General features: G+C 32.7%; 3 protein-coding genes and 1 non-coding gene across 4 annotated transcripts; 2 read left to right on the top strand and 2 right to left on the bottom strand.

The window, feature by feature from the left end:
• The first annotated feature begins 7,899 nt into the window (after positions 1 to 7,899).
• On the top strand, positions 7,900 to 10,172 carry LOC131643909 (protein NETWORKED 4B-like). Its single transcript, XM_058914265.1, has 2 exons — positions 7,900 to 8,304; positions 8,842 to 10,172. The coding sequence occupies exons 1-2, from the start codon at positions 8,199 to 8,201 to the stop codon at positions 10,125 to 10,127; spliced, it is 1,392 nt and encodes a 463-aa protein (XP_058770248.1). The 5' UTR covers positions 7,900 to 8,198; the 3' UTR covers positions 10,128 to 10,172.
• A 514-nt stretch (positions 10,173 to 10,686) lies between these two features.
• Positions 10,687 to 11,392, bottom strand: LOC131643910 (classical arabinogalactan protein 26). Its single transcript, XM_058914266.1, has one exon. The coding sequence runs from the start codon at positions 11,251 to 11,253 to the stop codon at positions 10,834 to 10,836; it is 420 nt and encodes a 139-aa protein (XP_058770249.1). The 5' UTR covers positions 11,254 to 11,392; the 3' UTR covers positions 10,687 to 10,833.
• Positions 11,393 to 12,313: 921 nt separating this feature from the next.
• TRNAL-AAG (transfer RNA leucine (anticodon AAG)) lies at positions 12,314 to 12,394 on the top strand. The gene has a single exon. It is a non-coding gene; the product is annotated as a tRNA-Leu (tRNA).
• A 516-nt stretch (positions 12,395 to 12,910) lies between these two features.
• LOC131643908 (protease Do-like 2, chloroplastic) lies at positions 12,911 to 21,571 on the bottom strand. Its single transcript, XM_058914264.1, has 21 exons — positions 21,302 to 21,571; positions 21,073 to 21,216; positions 20,409 to 20,459; positions 19,830 to 19,903; positions 19,683 to 19,746; positions 19,199 to 19,243; positions 18,162 to 18,269; positions 17,089 to 17,166; positions 16,914 to 16,980; positions 16,678 to 16,736; positions 16,434 to 16,533; positions 15,784 to 15,863; positions 14,894 to 14,950; positions 14,701 to 14,804; positions 14,420 to 14,507; positions 14,238 to 14,323; positions 14,109 to 14,133; positions 13,939 to 14,010; positions 13,776 to 13,826; positions 13,630 to 13,690; positions 12,911 to 13,542 (listed from the first exon to the last, which is right to left on the bottom strand). Exons 1-21 carry the CDS (start codon positions 21,470 to 21,472, stop codon positions 13,292 to 13,294), a joined length of 1,836 nt encoding a protein of 611 aa, XP_058770247.1. The 5' UTR covers positions 21,473 to 21,571; the 3' UTR covers positions 12,911 to 13,291.
• Positions 21,572 to 21,874: the final 303 nt, after the last annotated feature.

Raw genomic sequence — 21,874 nt, 5'->3', positions numbered from 1 at the left:
AAACAAGTTTTTGCTTCTATACTAGGGTGACAGTCACCACCTGTATGACAACCAAGTCGTCATGTTGTCGTTGTTGTGAAAGAGGCGAGTCACGAGTTCAGATGAGGGGACTAATGACTTGTCCAGAGCTCAGATGAGGGGGCTCGAGGTTCAGATGTTGGGATTTGGTTCATATGAAGAACTTTTGTTGAGTTGGTACCACATGCATGAGTTGATTCATTATTTGGATTGCATTACATACAGGTTATGCAAAATGAGTAATTTAGCGGTGTTGTGTACGATTGAGATGGTTTGGCTAACACATATAAGTTATGTTAATCGATGTATATGATGTGTGTGAAAGATGATATCTTTGTTTAGGTTACCATTTGCATTTTTTGCACCAGTATATATTTTGAGTGTATTCTCATCCTCTTTTTTGTTTGTGGTGCTTTGTGCTCCTTCTTGGGGTATAGATAAGCAGGTAACTGAGTAATTACGTTAGGGCTAAAGGAAGGCAGTGAGGCTATTCTTCCTTTTCCTGTTTTATACATTTTTTGATTCCGTTGCTCATATTTGTAGCACCGGACGGGCAAACATTTATGATGTTCTTTATTATGAGTTATGGTTACGAGAGTTAGTTGTTATAACTCATGATATTTTGAATTGTTTTGATGTTGAAGACATTTTTCCATGACTGAGTTTAACTTTAAAGAGATAGTTGTTATGAGACTTAATTGATTGTTGAGTTGTTTTATGTGATTAATTCTGATGCAATGAGCCTATGTAAAGGTGAGCATATGATGACATGTGTTTATGATATACTATGTTTTATTTAAACTGTGTTACATAGCAAGTTTGTGATTGCGTTTGCGTGATACCCTATGTGAATAGTTGTTTACATTCGTGTTATTACGCGTCGGGGTTTTAGCGTGTTACAAGAAGTCCTTGCAGGAATCCCTAGATTTCGCCCTCCTTTATAAAAATAAGTTTGATGGAGAGGTGTTAATTATTACTGATATGATGTTGTCAACCTCTAGCATTTATTTTGAGCAGTCAAAAGAGAGAGTTTCCTTCTTTTATCTCAAGCTTGATCTGAGCGAATTAAACTTCCTTAAAGTTTTCTGTGATGGCCAGTTAGTGGATGAAGAGGTGGGGGGCCTACAGAGTCTAAAGATTCTTCTCCCGCCAAGGATTCCCAAGATGAGGGTGGACGACACAAAAGGCGAATCTGGAGCCCCCTAACTGGAGGACACTCTTAGGGAGGAGGAAATTTAGGAGGAGAGTTAACGATTTGGGTTTTCTTTGTAATGTTTCTTGGTCTCTAGTGGCCTTTCATTATATTTCTTTGCCTTTATCGAGGGCTTTTTGTAGTTGTTAAGACAACGACACCCCTTGGGGCGTCTTTTATATTAATTGCATTTATTGTTATTTTCTTCCATAGTCACTTGTGTATGATTTTTTCAGGCCCTTTATTGGGGATATTTGTTGATATCATTCTCTTACGAGGCAAAACTTTTTCCTAATGCTTCCCTTGCATGGGAAATAGTAAAGATCGCTTATGGTAATTCAATGATTTGATTGCTTATAAGGATTGCAAAGGTTCCTCTTAGGAACCCATCATTTTGATATTCTTTGAGGGCGACAAGGATCCCACTTAAGGATCCAACATTTTGATTGCCTCTGAGAGCAGCAGGGATCCCACTTAGGAATCTAGCAAATTGGCCGCCTCATTGGTATGGGTGGGAATAGGCTGGGCCGAGTTAGGCTTTTCCAAGTCTGAGCCGGGCTTGTTAAAAATTACAAAGGTTAAGTCTGGCATGTGGCCTATCATAGGCTTATTTTTAGGCCTAAGTCTGACCTTTTCGAAGGCATGTTTGGCCTATTAACCTACATAAAAGCTTATTTTATTTGAACATTTATAAATAAGCAATTCAACTAATGTTTAAATCGACTAACAAATTAAAATATCAAGGAGACTAAATGCTTATTTGCATTTACTTATTCAAATTTACCTATTAACATAAGTTTTGCGATACTATTTGTTTAAGAGAACTTATGAAAACAACTAATGACATTGTTCATAAGCTTTTTTCACCTTATCTTCATAAGTTCTTCAAGATAACTACGATTTATTTTTGTATTTTATTTCAAAGTACAAATAAAATATAATAATAAATTTATACTTATTTATTTAAATAGGCCGACTCGATGGGCCTAAAAGGCTTTTTTATGGCCTGTGTCCTAGCCTTTTTAACTAAATATGTTTATAGAAAAGCCTAGGCCTTTTCTACTTAAAAAAAAACTAGCCTGGGCTGAGCCTATGTAGGCTAAGCCGTAGGACCCTGTTAGTCGGCTTGGCCTATTCCCACCCCTACTCATAGGGTGGGAAGGACCCCCCCCCCTCAAGGATCCAACATTTTTATCACCTCTTAGGGTGGAAAGGATCCCACTTAGGAATACATCATTTGGATTGCCTCTGAGGGCATCAAGGATCCTACTTAGGGATCCAACATTTTGATTACCAAAAAGAGTGTGCATGTGTGTGAGTGTGTGTCCATGGTTGCTAAATTCACAAATTCACAAATCGCGTCGATTTTATGTTGCCAACTACATTTTAGGCATCTAAGAATTTTCACAACCAATTCTTCAATTGAAAATATTTTTCCTAGAGTTCTTATATTACTAACGATATAGGAAAACCATGTTTGCATTTGATTTATGTTCTCTTTAGATATCATTCTAAAAAGTTCATACTTATGAGTTAATGTGCCAAAAGTTGCACTCTTTATCTCAATAGTTCCTTCAGTGTAATTTGAAGGATGTTCCACACTTCTTCTGCAGTCTCGCAATGAGAAACTCACAAAAATTCATCAAGATCGAGAACGATAGTGATGACATTTTTTACCATCAAACAGTGCTGCATATTTTATTTGTCATCTTTGGTTTAATCATTTTCTCCTTTATTTACTATAACACCATTAACTTCGTGTGTAGGAACAAATGGATATTCCTTCATAGTCTTCCAAATACCATAATTTATCCCTTTTATAAAAAAACTTTCTTTTCTCTTTCCACAAAATATACCCTTCTCCATTAAAGGATGGGTTTTTTTAATGAACAGATTGAAGCCATTTTCCTAGTGGGACGATTAGTCATTTATAGGGGTTTGGTTTATAATATCACATGTTAGACAAATGACTCCAAGCACAAGAAGGAGGATGGTGAATAGTAGTATTTAAAATTCGTGATTAATTAAAAAAAATTATTACTTAAAAACAGTTTGTGTTAGTATCGTTGATATTAGAGATTAAAACAATGGAAAGAAATAAAAGCAATTATGCAAATGACATAAATTAAAGAGTTTAGGGTTAAAGAGATTGCACCGAGATTTATACAGATTCGACCAAATGTTGGCCTAGTCCTATCCCCAAGAGATCTTCTTGAGATTTCACAATAATCTTGAGCTTTTACAGTTTATTCACATGAACCTTTGATACAAGCGAATTGAGAGATTTTACACCGGCTCATCCCCCAACCAAAAGATATATTTTCCACGGGATGAACTCACAAACCAAATAGAGATTTTACCAGCTAATCTCATCAACAAAATAGAATTTTTACAGACTAAGTTCTATAACCAAACAAAGATTTTTCAATGGTTAATCTCAAGAACCAAACTCGATTCTTCAAGAGTATCAAACTCTTGAAAGTAAAACAATGGCACAACCCAGTACAATACTTTTCTCGCAAGTAATTTTGACTCACAGAGCACTAAGGCACCTTTGGTGAAATAAAAATATTAAAGAGAGGGGAAGAGAGTGATAAATGTTAAAAATTATATAAGCTCCGAGTTCTAGTGTGAAAAAGTGATAGAGAAGCTCTCTATTTATAGGACAAGACGTGATATGAATTGGGAAACATTCCATGGATAATTTAAGTCATCTAATTGATTAGATAAGAGACCTAATTGATTATTTGACCAAATAATCGATTAGACAGGGGACCTAATCAATTATTCAACCCTAAAAGGAATATTTTGATTTATAGTCATTGCCACTCCTTAAGGGGTTGATCCAATTGATTCTAGACTCAACCAAGTGAAAATAATATTTTAGGAACTTGGTCTAATCAATTATTTAGTTTTAAAAGCCATTCTAATCAATCAGACACTTCCATGATCCGTTGGCTAAGCTGTAAAAACATTTGCTGGTGGTTTTATTAAATAAAGAGAGGCCTTAAAACGTTTTATGTGTGTGTGTGTGAGTTGCCTTAGTATATTAGGTGTTACTTTCATACTTTTATAAGATTCTAGTCATTAAGACAAATACAAACAGACGAGATTTCATACTTTATTTCCTTCAAAACTCGGAAGCTTTCAAATTCTTTTGTCAGAAACGCCGATCATATAAGCACTTCACTGGAACCTTGAATCTTCTACTTGACGAGGCTTGAGATATCTTCAAGTTAATCACCATCATCAAAGAGTTGGAAAGATGTCACCACAAACTTAAAGAATCGTTAGCATTATCGTTTTCAAAACACTAGGATAGTCAGCAATATCAGGATCCTTAGCTTCATACATGCAAGCATATAAATCCACAGATTCACTTTAATCTCTCATTGGATCAGGATACAAAGACAAATGTAAAACATGAGTATATATATATATATATATATATATATATATATATATATATATATATATCAAAGTTTCCTTATGCCAACGATGTTGGTTGTTTAATGTATGATATGATTTGTCCTATACTAGATTTGGCAAAAACTATAAGTCAAGTGTGTAAGTTTATGTCTAAATCAGACAAGTGTCATTGGAAAGAAGTCAAGTGAATTCTAGGTACTTGAAGGGTTTAAGGGATCTTGATACCATGTTTAGTAGTGAATAGGGTGATCCTTCGGTTGTAGGCTATATTGATTTAAACTATGTTAGTGATATCAATGATAAGAGGTCTACAATAAGGTATGCCTTTACTTTAGCAGGATGACCTATTTGTTGAAAATCATCGGCTCAATTCATAGTGGCCATGTCAATAACTGAAGCAGAGTACGTGATGACAAGTGAAGCTGCCAAAGAAGCTTTATGGCTCATAAGATTGGTGAGAGAATTTGGAGTTCATCAAGGTGAAGTTCAGTTACATTGTGATAGTCAGAGTTCCATTAATTTGGAAAGCAATTAGGTGTGTCATGTTAGGACCAATCATATTGATGTGAGATTTTAAAAGATCATAGAGTTACTTGAATTTGGACATATCTTACTTGAAAATGTTCATACTTCATAGACTAACACTAATATGTTTACTAAGTCAGTCATCTGTGACAAGTTTATGCATTGCTTGAACTAGTTACATCTTTCTCAATATTAAGCAGGAGATGTACCTTCCCGATTGACAGAATGTGATTGCCTTGCATGGAATTTTCACATGAATTTAATATTCATCAAGGTGGAAATTGTTGAATATGACTCCTATTGTGAAGATTATCATAAGTATTGTTGAGTATGACTCATATTGTGGAGATTATTATCGGTATTGTTGAATATGACCCATATTAGAAAAATTGTTATGGATGGGTTACTAGGGGTGCGGGAGCTTCAGAGGTATTATTGTAAACCGATATCTAATATGATATATTGTTTGTAACACTATATTTTTAATCTATTGGACAAAATAAAGGGAACTACAACTGCTCTACAATCACATAAATAAATACTATTGACTAAACTGCATTAACAAAAATTGATAGTATTCATTTTTTCTTTTGTTTCTTTTTATTATTTTTAAATACCAAAAATTATTTCTTCTTAATTTGGAGGATTAAAAAAAGGTAAGAATCTCACGTCAATCCTTGACAAGGCTAAAGTACGAGAGAGAAAATCTTTGAAGAATCTATATAAGAATCTCACGTCAATCCTTAACCAACTTTATACAAACTATTAACCAAAGTCTGAACGGTATACATATTAACTTTTTTATATCAGAATATAGATTAACCAAACTTAAAATTGTATTAATCAAGTTTTAATATTTCATTAACCAAAGTAATTTAAAAAAATAAATATATCAAAATAATAATAAAAATATTGTTCACGTATTTGTGAATAGTGTATTGAGTGTAGGTGTAAGTTTGAGGTGTCAAGATATTTTTTTTCATAAATTATTAGAGGGACAAAATAGAAGAATTTTCGTAAAACATGAAAGAAATTCAAACTTTTTTACATATGAAATTTTTTTAAAAATCGTTAATCTGACCGGAGAAAAATAGATATTAACCCTTTTAAAAAGTATTATTATTACTCCATACTATATCTTTCTATATCTTTGATTATTTTTATGTTTAATTTTTGTCCTAAAATAATTTTTTTTAAATTGAATATAAAAAATTTGACCGTTTTCCAACTTTTAGATTATTTTAAATTGATTATAATGAAGTATATACATTATTTACATTTTAAAAAGTAAAACAGTTATATTAAAAACTAATGATATTTTAGTACAAATCAATTAATTAAATGATTTCTGAATTGATGTAAAACAAATCTTAAATTAACAAATTAAAGAATATAGTTTGTTTTGTAGTAATCCTCTTTTACCACAAAAATTAGCTCGATAATTTAAAGTTTGACCATAAGATACACAAAATATGATAAAGAATTGTTCAAGTACATATTCAAATTCATGTTTTAAGCAATAAAGCTACTACTATTAATATGATGAAAAGATATTTTCTTGAGTTTTTACCATAATAAAATTCTGGTCTCCATTTGAATTTATGTTCTTGTTCTTACAATTTTTTTTAAAATATATGTCTATTTAGAAAAATTTGTCTCCACCTTTTTTAAAAAAAATTTATTATTTATGTACAACTCAAAAATTAATTCGTAGAAGCGAAGACTATCACAATGAATAATAAAACACACTAATATTATTGTGTATTCAAGACTGAATTCGAACCTAAAACGTCTAATTAATCTAAAAGAATCTCTTACTAACTCATCTTTAGTTTTAATCTCCACCTATTGATGAAACGTTTCTCTAACAATCACCTTTTGGATGATGAGGTAAATTGAATATTATTATTAAAATTTAAACTTTAATCTTAAAAATGTATATAAAAAATTTATTAATTATTATTATTTGATTTACAAATAAAAAATAGTAAAATAAATACAAATTAAAATATTAATTTTTTATTTAAAGTAGGGAATCCGAATCTTACCATATATTATATAGGTGGAAATCATTGACTAATATATGGAAATTTATAGATATTTTGACCAGGAGATTCCAACAGATGCATCAAATTTTGTATATATAAGCATATTCATATGAGCATATACATTTCATTTTCATTTTCTTTTTTACATCCCTTCTTTCATTACATAATACAGTACAATAATTTCTTAATCACAATTTTAATTAACTATAAGCACCATTAATAATACTAATCTCCATTCACACAAAACACACCTTTCCCACATCTAGAATTTGAAACCCCTCACACCTCAGTCAAACATTTAATCAAATTTGAATCTTAGTAACTCTTCAGTTACTCACTCACTGAACCTGAGTTGTATTTTATGTCAAGTACACGTGTCACAACATAATTGGTTCAACCTTCTCCCTATAAAACAACCAAAATCAAAACCAAACATAATTCTCTGCATTTGCTTCAACCTCGGTGAGTGTTTTTTTTTTGTTCTTCTTCAATTCAAAATGGGCATTGCAAAGTTCGTCTCTTTTTCAATTCTTCTTCATGTTGCTACCAATTCCTCAAGTTTTTATCAACTGGGTTAACGAAAAGTTCTCGTTTTTTTTTTGAAGTTTTTTTGTTTTGTTTCCATTCATGTTTTTTTTGTCTTTGTTGTACGTTGTTAACAACGAAGAGACGATGTCAGTGGATAAGTCGGTGCATGCATTTGTCCCCATAGTCCCTTCATCTAAATTTCATATTTTTTGTGGTGTTTTTCATGCTTATTTATTATCTTCATTTATTTTATTTTAAATTTTTTTTGACTCACTTTTTATTTATGGGAAAAGAAATTTTTCCACTGGGATGTGCTAACTTTTAGTCTTTATATTAATGGTGATTCCGTAATTTTGCTTCTTGAATTCAATGTTGTTTTTTTTGTTGTCTTATGTTATGTTTTTTCTTTTATATTTAGGTTTTTATGCTGTTGGTGATATCTAAGTAAGAAAATAGTGATGGCTGAAATTACTATGAAGAATCAACCGTCAAAGCCACACTGGTGGTGGCTTGATGAGCACACCTCCGCTAGAAGATCACCATGGCTTCAATCTACACTCACTGGTATGCCTTTCATCTTTGTAGAAGGCGTGACGTGTCGCTGACACTTGTGATTACTTTAATTTATTCTTTTTTTAAATTATTACCGACATCACCGTGTTAGTGTTAGTATCGTGTTTGGATTGTCTGTGATTCATAGAAGAATTAGGGAAATGAAATTGAGTAATTACTAGGTTGGTTTTTTGTTTTTAGTTTTCAAATGCATGGAATTTTGATCATGGGAAATGGATGATGGATGGTTTGCTAGAAATGTATTCAATGATGTTTTTGTTGATGGTGTCTAACTTACTCTTGTAATAAGAGCATACCATATGAATGACTAACTTTGACCAATCTTTTTTTCATGTAGTCTTTCTTTGTTGCTTATTAGTTTGAATTATGGTTAGAACTGGTGTTTGTTTTTATTGTTGACAGTGTCTCAAATAGGATTAGCTTGAATTCGACCGTGCTTCAAATAGGATTATTTCAGGGAAGGGGGAAACAACTAAAGTGTAAATATGGAACATGATGATTGTGTGTCTGTTTGTTTGTTTATGGCAGAGCTGAATGAGAAGACAAAGGCAATGTTGAAGTTAATTGAAGAAGATGCGGATTCCTTTGCTCAACGAGCGGAGATGTTTTACAAGAAGAGACCCGAGCTTGTGAGCATGGTTGAGGATTTCTACAAGATTCACCGTTTGTTAGCTGAGCGGTATGATCAAGTTCGGCCTGAAGCTGGAACTCGCCTGCTTCCTCCTTCTGCTTGCTTGAAGCATTCTCAATCAGAGAAGTGGACGAATTTTGATTATCGCTGTTATGATAGCTATTCTGAGAATTGTGATGTGGAGGAATCTGTGGAATCGGAAATTGATGATCCTGAGCAAGAAGGGGAAGTTCGGCCTGTGGCTCCAAATGAAGTGATGAAGTTGTTTGAAAGAGTCGGTGAAGTGAAGAAGACTGATAAGGATCAAATCAAGCAGAAAGATGACGTTCTTGATGAAGTAATGATGTTACGGGAAGAAATTGATCGACTCAGAAAAGAAAATGAAGCATATAAGAACGAACTCGCGCAGAAAAATACCACTTATAATGAAGTAGTAACAAATTTGAGGGAAGAAATTGAACAACTCAAGAAAATTAACAAAACAACGAAGGATGAAATTCAGCAGAAAAATATTACCCGCAGCGAAGTAATGAAGTTGAAGAAAGAAATAGAGCGACTCAGAAAAGAGAATGAAGCTCAAAAGGAAGAACTCAAAAAGAAAGATTCCAATAGCAATGAAGTAATGAAGTTGAGGGAAGAAATAAAGCGACTCACAAAAGAGAATGAAGCTCAAAAGGAAGAACTCGAGAAGAAAGATACCAATGGCAATGAAGTAATGGAGTTAAGGAAAGAATTAGAAAGACACAAGAAAGAGAATGAAGCTCAAAAGGAAGAACTCGAGAAGAATGATAGCATTCACAATGAAGTAATGAAATTGAGGAAAGAGTTAGAAAGACACAAGGAAGAGAAAAAAGCTCAAAATGATGAACTCAAGCATAAAGACACCATTCGCGATGAAATAAATACGCTGAAGGAAGAGAGGGAAAGTTTTAGAGAAGAGAATAGGACTCACAAGGATGATCTCAAACGGAAAGACAGTGAGAAAATAGAGGTGATAAGACAACTGAGTTCAACAATAGATTTGCTGAAACAGGAGAACATAGAGATGAAAAACTTCATAGCTAAGGAATCCGTGAAGAAATGGAAGACACCATTTGAGTTCGATAAACTAATCGAAACATTCTCAGTGAAGTTGTTTAAGGGGGGTCCTAGGAGGAATAAGCCAAGTGTTGTAGCTCTCTAGATATGGTTCAAAAATAAAATATACTATAGTAGTTCTTTGAAACAATAGTATAATGATAAATAGATACATGTGTTAGAGCCTCATCAGTGTTTCCATAGAAATGAATTCAAAATTTTCTGTCTTAAATTCTAATGTACTTTCTTGAAAAACTTTAGTAGTATTAAACATTCTTACAATATTCCATTTGTCTCAATTTTTTACTCATCACTACTACTTTTCATGCCTTAAAAGTTTAATTTCCCTTATATCTTAATGCAAAGTGCACAAAAAGAAGGTGAGTCATTAAAAGCTTCTTTTTTGTGACATAAGAAAGCATTCATTGTTCAATTGATTGCTAAAGACAATGGTCTTTATAAATAAATACTGTTTTGTCCCTGCATTCCTAAAATCTATGGTATATTCCTTTCCTCATTTTAAAGCCTTATAAAAAGAATACATAATTCATTATACTAAAAAAAGTAACATGCACTGAAAAAGTTAGAGTAAAGTTGTATACACCTCATGTTTTCTATCACATCTCATGAGTTGATATCTATCTAAACTGATAATTATAGAACAATGACAAAAAATCTCCTCATTTATTGTTTCTACATTCAAATTACTCATTAGACAGATACTTGAAATGTTCACTAGCTAGTCTTAGATTTTTGGAATAATAGTAATACATGCTTTTGGAACATAAACAGAAATAAACATCAACATGTACTCACATGCCATGTAGCTGAATTATGCAAATTAAGATTACAGCAAGGTGTGAAATTGAAAATATTGGGAGAGATGCACCATGAGAAGAAGGAGCTAAAGCCGGCGAGATAGACTCAGACTCGGACGGTGGAAAAGCGGAACCAGGCCCTTGATGAGTTGAGATATCTGGATTTGGAGGGCTAGGACTTGAAGGAATCGTTGGTAATGAAGAATCGGACGGAGAAAAAGCAGCTCGTCCAGGAGAAGGAAACAGTGGCTCCATATCTGGTGACAGTGTAGGAGAAAAGAGAGGGGCTTCTGGTAATATAGTTGGTGAAGCTGAGATAGCAGAAACATGCATGTTTTTGGCAGAAGCCAATGAACAACTGCATGATATCATTAAAGCAATGAATATTGCTGAGAATGACCAAAAGGAAGCCATGGCTAAAAATCAATTGCTTAATGATGGACACTTTTTGAAGCTCTCAATGAATGTGTTTGAGAGAGAAAAATGTGTTTTTGGAGAGAGTTATGAGGAGGTTGATGATAGAATAATGAAACTTAAGAAGGGTGTATAAGAAGTGGTGGTAGGGTCATAACTTTTATAATTGGAACCTTTTTTATCTCACAGCTTGCATATAAAACTTTGTCATGCTACAAGACAAAGATGATAAGTAGTTTTGCCTTGTGGAGCACATGAATCAGAGGTATCTTTAGCATCAAAGTAAACACTAAAAAATATTAAGAAAAAAACATTGGAATTGAGGAGAATATGCAAATTTTTACTAAAATTTTACATGTAAACTCTTCTTCCTTTATCTCTTGTCTATTCTCTAGAGGCCTCTAATTTGAACTCCACTAGAGAGACCTTTCATTGAGTACACGTGGTAGGTCCTGTCCTGATACTGTGAAAGTGTAATAATAATGTTATGGAAGAATAGAGAAACTCTTAAGCATGAAGTAAGTAAACTGTGCTTAGTGGATTATAACTTAGTCTAATCTTGACATTATACAAGGCTATTTGTTTGAGTGGTGTATTTGCACAGAATGAATCATTGTGAATTTAGAATTTAAGATTGAAACTTGAATATTAAGTGAGTGGTTACTTTAAACTTTAGATGGAAAATGTCTTATAGCAAAAGGGTAAGTAAATAGTAAAAAGAGTATAGGGGAATCTTAAGGTACTGTTTTTGTTGTTGTTGTTGTTGTTCTCTGATGCTGATGCTGCATGCATTACTTGATTAATTTGGTGGGTTCAAGATGTGTGATATTTGAGTTAATGATTAAGGAAGGACAGCACATATGAATGAAACATGTTTTTGATTGTACTATATAGAGTGAGAGTGAATGATAATAAGTCAAAAAAGTGTGAAGGGTAGGGACTAGTGACTATACGAAGCACGTTATGGAGGTGTCATTTGCATGTGTCTAACAATTGAGAATATCAAAGTGCTGTTAATAGTATGTGTTTAAAATGTTGTTGTGTAGAAAATGAACAACAAGTTGAGATGGCCGAGTTGGTCTAAGGCGCCAGATTAAGGTTCTGGTCCGAAAGGGCGTGGGTTCAAATCCCACTCTCAACAAAATTATTTTTTTCCATTTTTTTGTTTCACTCTCTTTTCAGGTTTTTTCTTTCTTCACTAACAAACAACCACCAGTTGAACATTTAACTTTCCATTTTTTTGTTTCACTCTCTTTTCAGGTTTTTTCTTTCTTCACTAACAAACAACCACCAGTTGAACATTTAACTTTCATAACGTCGATTCGATTCCTGTTCCAATGCATGCACCTCACTAAATTATTGATCTTTGTTCGTCTTTTATTTTCTGTAACCTCAATTACGGGTGTTCTCCAATTATATCATGGGACAGTCTTTGTTCAGTCCTAGAATTTCTATTTAGTTGCTCTTAGTTGAACTATATTCCAGATTGTATCATGAATGTTTTCTTTAAAGAAATGCAACAAGTCTTTTACTGTCAAACCAAAATTCCTGACCCAACAAAAATGTCTCGAATATGTTTTTTCCCTGTTAGATCAAATTTAAATTTTTGAGGGTCATTCAAACTGAGCCATAATAAACTCATGAATACTGCAAAATGTAACTTGTAAGAGTCACTCCCATGTGCATTATTATTTCCTCATAAATACAGAACGTTCGTTGAAACTTGAGAGATCAAACCTGAAGAGATCTTCTCGGCTTATCAAATCAAGGAGTTGCACAAAAAGAATAAAAATACATGGAAGAAAAAGCCATAAGCTCTTGCCTATAGTCCTATCCCTTCCCTAAAACAATTTAATGAAGGATAAGAATAAAATTTTGCCTCTGGAATCTCCACATTGTAGCACAAAACCATTCACGTGGTCACATCAAGGTTGCTCCTTGTTGGTGCACTTTTTCTGCCCAAAATTGTGACCATATGCTTCAAATATGGCCTCCAGAGAAATTTCGCTATAACATGACATCTACCGATGAAAATTAACTATGCCCAGAACAATCCATCATGGCCAACTTCAAAATTTGAAACCGGGCTATCACCAAAATCTTGGTCTGCTGGTTGGTCGCTTTCTACTTCAGGTAAATCCACATATGGTTTCAAGAGATCAGAAGATCTTTCAGATTGGATACCATAGTCTCTAAGCAAGGATGATGAAGCAGCAATAACAGCTTCTCTTTCCAAAACAGCAGCATAGCTATCTTCAAATTCAAAACATAGATATTTGTCCTTGCATGCTGAGAAGGAGCAAAGTAATGGAACAATCATCAGTCATCTTGTGAAAGAAAATGAATGCAAAATAGATTATTAAAGCAATAACTTACAATCAATGAGATGTGCAAGATGGTGAATGTTCTTAATTGGAACTCCATTGAATTTTATAACCTTCAAAAATTATCATTGAAGAGAAACATACATGAAGTAGGGAGCCAGTGGGAGGGAGTTAATCTCAAAAACGGAAATGACATACCTGCTGATTGTTCATATCTTCATAACCTATATTGAGTTCATTTGCCAAGACCTATCAATAATTTCATCAATTATATTAATTTTTTAACATTAAAAGAGTTAAAATATTAACAAAGATGAATGGTTACATAAGTTAAGATAGTATTAAAATGGACAAATCTAACCTGTGAAAGAATTACAATCTGTTCCCCTTTAAACCTGGCAAATGAATAGCGTGCCTTCGCCAATAACTTTAACTGAGCAAGGGAAAAAAAATAAGAAAAAAGAAATTGAATCACAAATTCATTGTTTTCCAGCTTTGTGCTTTAAGGCTAACCGCAAATTTTGAACTTACCCCTATACAGTCTTCACGTTCCTCCCTGTCAAAAGTTTCATAAATAATGAAATAAATACTAATTCATAAAAAGCCCCCGACCCCAAAAGAAAACTGAACCACCATATATAAAGAATAAATACAACGTACTCAATCAATGGCTCTGAAAGGGGTGTGAACACTAAGCCAGCAATTATTAAGTAGGAAGGCTGGCCTTCATCAATATGAAAGGGAACCTTGAAGATAGAAATAAAGCATTGCAAAACAAAGAGCATCAGAGAGACAGAATCATTGATTTGATTAATACCAAGTTTCTATGACAAATCACATACCAAATGAACTCGTGGATTTAAAATAACTTTAGCTTTTATTGATTTTCCAGCTCTGACGATACCAAGTTCTGCAGTATCACCTGCGAATCTGTATAACATTGTTATTCTAGAGCATGTCAACGGCCCAAAAAAGAAAATCTCAAATGCCCTGATCCTGACTTCGTGATATTCTCAAATAAGACGTCATAAATCATAATAAACTACAAAGTAAACACACGAGTATCTACAGTATAAAATGCAGATTTTGATATATTTTATTTCAAAGAGAAAGAAGCTCTTACTTTTGACTAATGAGGTAGTGGAACGCAATTCTCTCATTTGAGCGGAATGGAACTGTTCCTTCACATCCAACACGTATATCATCAAAGCTAACAATCACATCGCCCTATAATGGCAAGGTTTATATAAAATGTTAATGCATGATCCAACAGGTACAACAAGTTCCTCATAATTCACATTCAACGATCACTATACCTCTTTTAATACATTATTTGCATCAGAAGTTGGTTCAACTCTACGTACAAATACACCCTGCACAAGACAGAAAGGATGCAATATCAAAATCCATGCTATAAAATTAAGGGTTAAATACGTTTTTAGTCCCTATAAATATGCGGCCCTGCATTTTTAGTCCCTATAAAATTTTTCTTCAATAAATGGTCCTTCTAAAATTTTTATGTATGCAATTTCAGTCCCAGTTATTTTCTAAAATTTTAAAAACTGTTTAATTACTCTTTAAATTTTAAATTTTTGAATAATTTTTTTTATATATGTTTAGAATACTGTAAAATATTTACTTACCAAGTTTTAGAATTTTTTAAAACGAGAAGAATTAAATATGAATTTTTCAAATTTCAAAAAATAATGATAAAAGTAATGAAAATCTCAACTTAGAAATTAAATTTTGAGTTTCTTTTTTTTTCAGGAACTTTTTAAAACATTATGAACATGTCTGCAAAATAATCATTCTAAAATACACATTGGTTTGACAGTAGGGACTAAAACTAGGTGCATAATAATTTTATAAGGACTATTCATTGAAGAAAAATTTTAAAGGGACTAAAAATGCAGGGTCGCATTTTTATAGGGACTAAAAACGTATTTAACCCTAAAATTAACAATTGTTCAAGTCATAAGGTTTAAGTAAGGATGGAGGACAAGAGAAAAAAAAATTCAAAATAATAAAACTTCACTGATATAGCGTATCATGATGAGATAAGGAAATCAATCACCAACAATATGAGCCATGGTGAGAAGAGAAATCACCATATGATGGTTAAAGATTCCATCTTTATGAAGTAGGTATTGGAATACTAATAGTTGTACCACATTAGTTTTAGACATAATCTCCATGCATAACATACCTCATTAGACTGTAGTTTCAAACATGCACGCAGGGCAGGATTCTCCAACTTTTGTATAAGTACACCAAGGCAAGGGAAACCTAGGAGTGAAAATGTAGTTTTAGACAACTAGCATAGTTTGCATTAATATTATTTTTAGGAGGTTTTATTCCTAATGAGTACAATACATGATATGCTTTCTGAAATACAATATAGTGATGCTCTATTTTCTAGATGCATGCTAGAATTAAAAGAGCATCAAATCAACAAATTTCATGGATATTTGAACTCCAAATTATATGAATTGACGTAACTGATAACTGACATGGTTATCACCTTTCTTTTGTGAAGAAATGAAAAGAGATCAATCCATATACACAAAACAGAAAAAACACTCATGAAGAACATATTTAGGTGGTCAAGAAATTGGCATTTAGTTATGTAAAAGGCAATGAGCACGGGATTCTGAACCTTGTATGACTTTTGTTAGTATAAATGTTATTGCCAAAGTTTTATTTTGAGTAAAATATATAGCTTTTGACATTTTTATGCTACTGAAAGCCATATAAAGTGATACTTAGTTTCAGACAAAACAGTAAAACCCCTAAAGCAGTATGATGCAATGCCTCCAGTTAACAAAGTATTCACCAAAATATTTAAGAACTTCTTACCAGTATACTTGCCGTTATTTTCGTAGTCGGTCAAAAAATGAGATACAACTGTTGTTGGAATCACATATCCAATATTCTCAGCATCTTCAGATCTGTAGACCTAGAAGCATTGTCCCTTAAGTAAATGATCCAGAATAGAAAACAAAGTAATGAATTTTTTTCTTACAAAATGGACCTTACATACAAAAGTATACACACCAAGTAAGCATTAATATACCAACTAACAAAGGGCCATAAAATCTACCTGAAATGCCACTCCAATGCACTCTCCTTTGCCATTGAACGCTGGCCCTCCACTATTACCTAAATTTCAACTAGTGTGAATAATTTCTATTACACTATCACATCAATATAAAATTTCATAAAGAAGAATGCTGGGTGGCAGTAATATTATTTAAAAGAAGAAAAGATAGACTAGAGAAAATTATTTGCCAGAGAGGAGATGAGACGAAAATTAAAACCACTTTTAGATATACTGACCAGGATTTATTGCTGCGTCAATTTGAATGCCCAACAACTCAGATGATCCATGAGCATATGATGTAACCTAATCACAGTTTTTATTCAACAACTGAGAACTAAAATCTAAAAGAAAATAATTGATTGATTTCTCAAGAGATCACTAAAAGTAAAAATTAACAGCTATATATCAAACCTCTACACGAGATACAACTCCCTTTGTCACTGAAATTGTGTCTCCTCCAAGAGGATATCCCACAACCGTTACAGACTCCTTCAAGTTAGAGAAAAAATATATCATTCGAAACCATCCAAACAAGAGTGTTGTAAGAAACTTTAAAGGGAACAAACTACATATATACACTTAATAAAAAGAGTCAAAATATTAGTAGTTGGTATGGATCACAGACCAAAATAAATCAGCAAATATTTGGCAAGCAGAAGTGGTGGAAAGTGGATGGAAGGAGAAAGGAAGGAATATTACTCTTCCATGAACTAGTTGGAAATGCTTGAATAATTTGAATGATTGGATTTTTATTTTACAACGAATCTTTCAACTATATAACTATATTTATATATATACATGGAAACATAATTGGAATCCATTAGGATTAGGAGCAATACCAATAATAGCTAAACTATCTTAGGAAATTATTTCAAATAAAGGATGGAATCTTTAGGAATGGATTATTATGGTGTCATTTACATATTTGATAGCAGATATTGATCAAGTGATATTAATCACCAGTTTTCTAAACTCATGTGTTAGATATTACTTTTTCACCTAACGTATATGGGATTTTAAACGCTTAATAGCCAAAAAGAAAGTATGACTACCATCATGTACCAACAATGACACAAGAGAAGAAAACATCATTTCACCACCATAGTTCTTCTCTATACATCTATCCAACACCCTTTGAGAGTGGTCATACATCAGTTATTCAGTTCAGTTAGACTTCATTAAAAACTCAGCTATTAATTTCTTTAAAGAATATTGCAGTGAAAAATTACCAAAGCAGGAATAGTGTGGTCAAACGCGGACCACTGAAAATAACAGGTTGTTAAAATTCCGGTATGCAACAGTGCTAAAGCACTGCCATAGCGACTATTTAACAACAATTTGTACTAAATAGTGTATCGTGGAACAATAGTGATTTGTCCCAATTCCGCTATGCTATAGCACTATAGCGCCGCTATTTAACAACATTGTGGAAGCAAGCATATTCCCCCAAGAAAAACAAAGCACTAATAGAGATAGTTTTAAACCTGAAGATGTGGCAAATGTCCAAATCTAAGAGGTTCAACATCTCTCCAAAACTCATCGCTTTCTACTGAAAGCAAAGCTAAATCACAACCAACAGCTCTGGCTAAAACCTGTACATTCCACCAGGGAGAATAAGGAAAATATATTGACATGTGCTAAATAATAATATCAATGTCTAAGAGTTTTCTCCTGAGGATTTGAATACTTGTTCAGTTGTTTGGAAAAGAAAAAATAAACTTACTGGAATTCTTAATACATTATTTATATTTTGTCATTGTTAGAATATATAAAATATTTCAGAATCTCTTTGATATTTTGTTAGAATATCTTATTTTATCTCCTAGGTTCAACTTCCAAGCATTAGAGTATCTTAGATTAGCTACTTGAATTAGTTCCATATTACTTAGCTATTATCACAATTTGATTTATTTCCATATTACTTTAGCCATATATTTGTAGCAAAAGTCGTATCTACAAGTACTTCTTTTTTCCACATGGTAATAAATTAAAATCAGACAAATGAATCAACAAAACATTCCCAGCAGAACTAAGTTCTATGAATCATTAAAAGAAACAAAATCATTTTATATTAATATAATACTGTTCTTGAAAACATAACTGCTGCAGAGGAGGCCTGAATTACTATAATCGCCCATAAACATATACCGGAAGTCCCCAACCCTTTCAAAGTTGCAATCGAGTGATATCCAAGATTTCTTGATATCCTACCATTTATAACCTATTTTTATCCATTCATGGGTAACATGCACTCTACAATTGATTCATTGAGAATTTTAAACATGCTATAACTTGCAATTTACCCTATAGAAATAAACGTTCTCTTCTGCAATTCTTTTTACAAACTACTTTTTTATGATTTTTACCACCATGACCTTCTGGTCTCCATATACTACTGAGGATAAATGAGTTAATCCTACTCAGCTAGATATGTTAAGCAAACTGTTCTTGGCACCCAAAGTTTGATAACATAATAGTATAACAAGAAAAAACAACCACAGTTCCTTCCTGAGAGACATACCTTAGCCACATATTTTGAATCATCCCCTCTTCTCTTGACTTTAACCTGCAATTATCCCCAAAATATTATAACAACTGAATCTACTTACATTTCTTTGCACATCAGACCTTAAAATTAAATGAATAGGGTATAAACATAAAAGGAATATTGATATAAAGTATAAAGTCTTATTGGGCACACTATTTATAGCTTATCTGCACTAATTTGTAATAAGAGTATAAGAAAAATCTTAATAACACAATAAAGCCCTATAGCAAGTACCCAGTTTCCATTATCAATTATATAAGAAAAACAAATTCTATGAACTGTCTTCTATGATTTTGATTTTCTTCAATCAGAACAATCGTTAAATTTCTCCTAATTTTCTTCCTTCAGCTGGAAATTTCATATATAAGATTCATTTGGAAGCAACTCTCTAAGAACTTTAATAATTTTATATTACAAAATCTACAACATACTGAAGAAATGACAATTCAGAAATTACCTGGGTATCGTGCTCCACACAATGTGCGTTGGTTAATAGTTTCCTGCCTCCAATCATAAACGCGCTGCATAAGATGTGGCCTGTTAGTTTAAAATTTAAGAGATATTTATTTACATTATTTTGCAGTTAAGGTATTCAAAGTCTTGCCTTCCGGTGCTTGTAAATTGTCTCTGTTTTTGCCAGGGAAGAGAATAATCTGGGGCAGTATGGGTGCAGTAAACCTAAAGATGTAATGGGAACAAAAAAGGAACTACATGTAAGGACACTGAAAATACGTACAAGATCAATTAAAATATGTAATGCAAAAATACTATATGAAGTTAATGATACGGTAATTGGTCAATGTTGAAAAGAAGAAGAGATGCAGTTTTAAGGCACTGTAAAAAGTAAAACCATATGCATTATAGAAAAGAGTCTATTTAACAAAAGGTTGGGTATCAAATTCTATCATCGGGAAGTAAATGATGATAAAAAATGGGACAATCCGACAAAGACAATCAATCATTTTGAATATTGAAATCGGTATACAACCCAGAGACTTGCCATGAAAGCTCCATCAAGGAAAAGATTCAACAAGAACAGAAGCACAGATGTCAGACAGAATTGAGGCATGACATAACAACATTTTTGCATTTGGTCTTTGCAATGTGAGGTGCTATCCTTACAGGCCTCTGAGACAAAATAAACAATAGTTTGTAAACAGGAATATAGAGAGCTAAACCTCACCTTCACAACAGCATTGAGGAAATCTGAGTCTTGTAAGTTACTTGATTCAACCTGAAATTAAATATAATCATTTGAAGAGACAATGCAAAGTATGCTAAGACAAACAATCATTTTGGCCCATGCAAGTTTTTCAACTGGAATATGCATTAAATTTCTACCATGAAAAATAAGTTTTTGTAAGTTTAATGCTGCTTATAGAGAGGTTAGAGGGGGACTTCTAAACAACCTGAGGTACATAAGTTGATTTCAACTTACAAAACAGGAAATGTTAGCACCTAGTAGGATTCAAACCTAAGACCTGTAGAGTAGCACACTCTTATGAATCAAGCATTCCCAAACAGGCCAACCCCTGGGGTTTCAAAACCCAAAATTGAGATTTATGTTTCCACGACAATAAAAGAACCCTAAACCTAACTTGCTCAAGAAAAGTGTAACTTATTTCAAGGAATAACATGGCTTGAAAAGATAGCCTCAGCCCTCAAGTTTTCTCAAGATGTGTGTGTGGAGTTTGAAGAGGAGGGATGATTCCTTCTTCCAAACAAACTTCCTAAGTTGTATAATCTCAGTGATTATACGCAAACATCAAACTCACTTCACTTCTAAATTTTCAGACAAATGCAACTACAAATCTCATCTACCATGTTGATACCAAAAGAAAAAGTACCTGTTGATCCTTGGAGTCTACTACAAATTCCTTATTTTTCTTTGAAATACCAGAAGACTTATAAAAAGCTGGCACCACATTCCCTCCTGTAGGCCTTTCATCTTTGGATGATAGCTCCAACTGATTCTTCTTCCACGCATCATCCTTATGAAATTCCAATACATAACAAAAATAAATAAACATCATGTATACAATTCATTGCTAAGGGAGGGTAAACATTGGTGTTTACCTGTCCTTTGAAATTGGGGTCAGGATTTGAAGGTGTGCGGCTGCAACGGATGGAAATGAAGGGTCTGTGTGTGGCTGAGTGATTATGAGTGTGTCTATGTGAGTACTGGAATTTGACAAAGGACGTTGTTACAGAAAACATGGAACAGCAAGTTGATAGTGCAACCACCATTTTCACTACACAATCAAAAGAGTTGAGTTGTGTTCGTAGTGACTGCTATTTGTACTTGTTCTTGTTTTCTTATCCTCTTTTGCTTCCTGTTGTATGTTTGAATTTTTATTATTTAATTAACTAATATGTGAATTTAATTTGATTTAATTTAAGGTATTGCTTCCAACCCCTTCTAATATATTTTATTTAACACCATCTAAAATTATAAAGCACTAATAAGTAATAACAACTTATGTAATTTTTATTTGAATAAAAAAATCAACATCTTAATTTTGAAAGTTATTTAAATCAATGGGAAATGTTATAATTTACATTTTTATTTAATTTTTTAAAATTTAGTATAATTAATGATTTCTCTTCCCTCATAATTAGGGTGAAAATATGTCAAATTAACTAACATAA

The sequence above is a fragment of the Vicia villosa genome, linkage group LG1 (genome assembly GCF_029867415.1).
Source record: "Vicia villosa cultivar HV-30 ecotype Madison, WI linkage group LG1, Vvil1.0, whole genome shotgun sequence".
Classification (NCBI taxonomy): Eukaryota; Viridiplantae; Streptophyta; class Magnoliopsida; order Fabales; family Fabaceae; genus Vicia; species Vicia villosa.
The sequence above is the reverse complement of the archived record's forward strand: the minus strand, read 5'-3'. Positions and strand labels throughout refer to the sequence as shown.

Coding starts and splice junctions, on each gene's coding strand:
- LOC131643909 (XM_058914265.1), top strand. CDS start 8,199: ATGGCTGAAATTACTATGAAGAATCAACCGTCAAAGCCACACTGGTGG. Junction 8,305..8,841: donor GCTTCAATCTACACTCACTG/GTATGCCTTTCA, acceptor TGTTTATGGCAG/AGCTGAATGAGAAGACAAAG.
- LOC131643910 (XM_058914266.1), bottom strand. CDS start 11,253: ATGGCTTCCTTTTGGTCATTCTCAGCAATATTCATTGCTTTAATGATA.
- LOC131643908 (XM_058914264.1), bottom strand. CDS start 21,472: ATGGTGGTTGCACTATCAACTTGCTGTTCCATGTTTTCTGTAACAACG. Junction 14,011..14,108: donor AACGTGAAGACTGTATAGGG/GTAAGTTCAAAA, acceptor TCCCTTGCTCAG/TTAAAGTTATTGGCGAAGGC. Junction 13,691..13,775: donor AAGATATGAACAATCAGCAG/GTATGTCATTTC, acceptor TAATTTTTGAAG/GTTATAAAATTCAATGGAGT.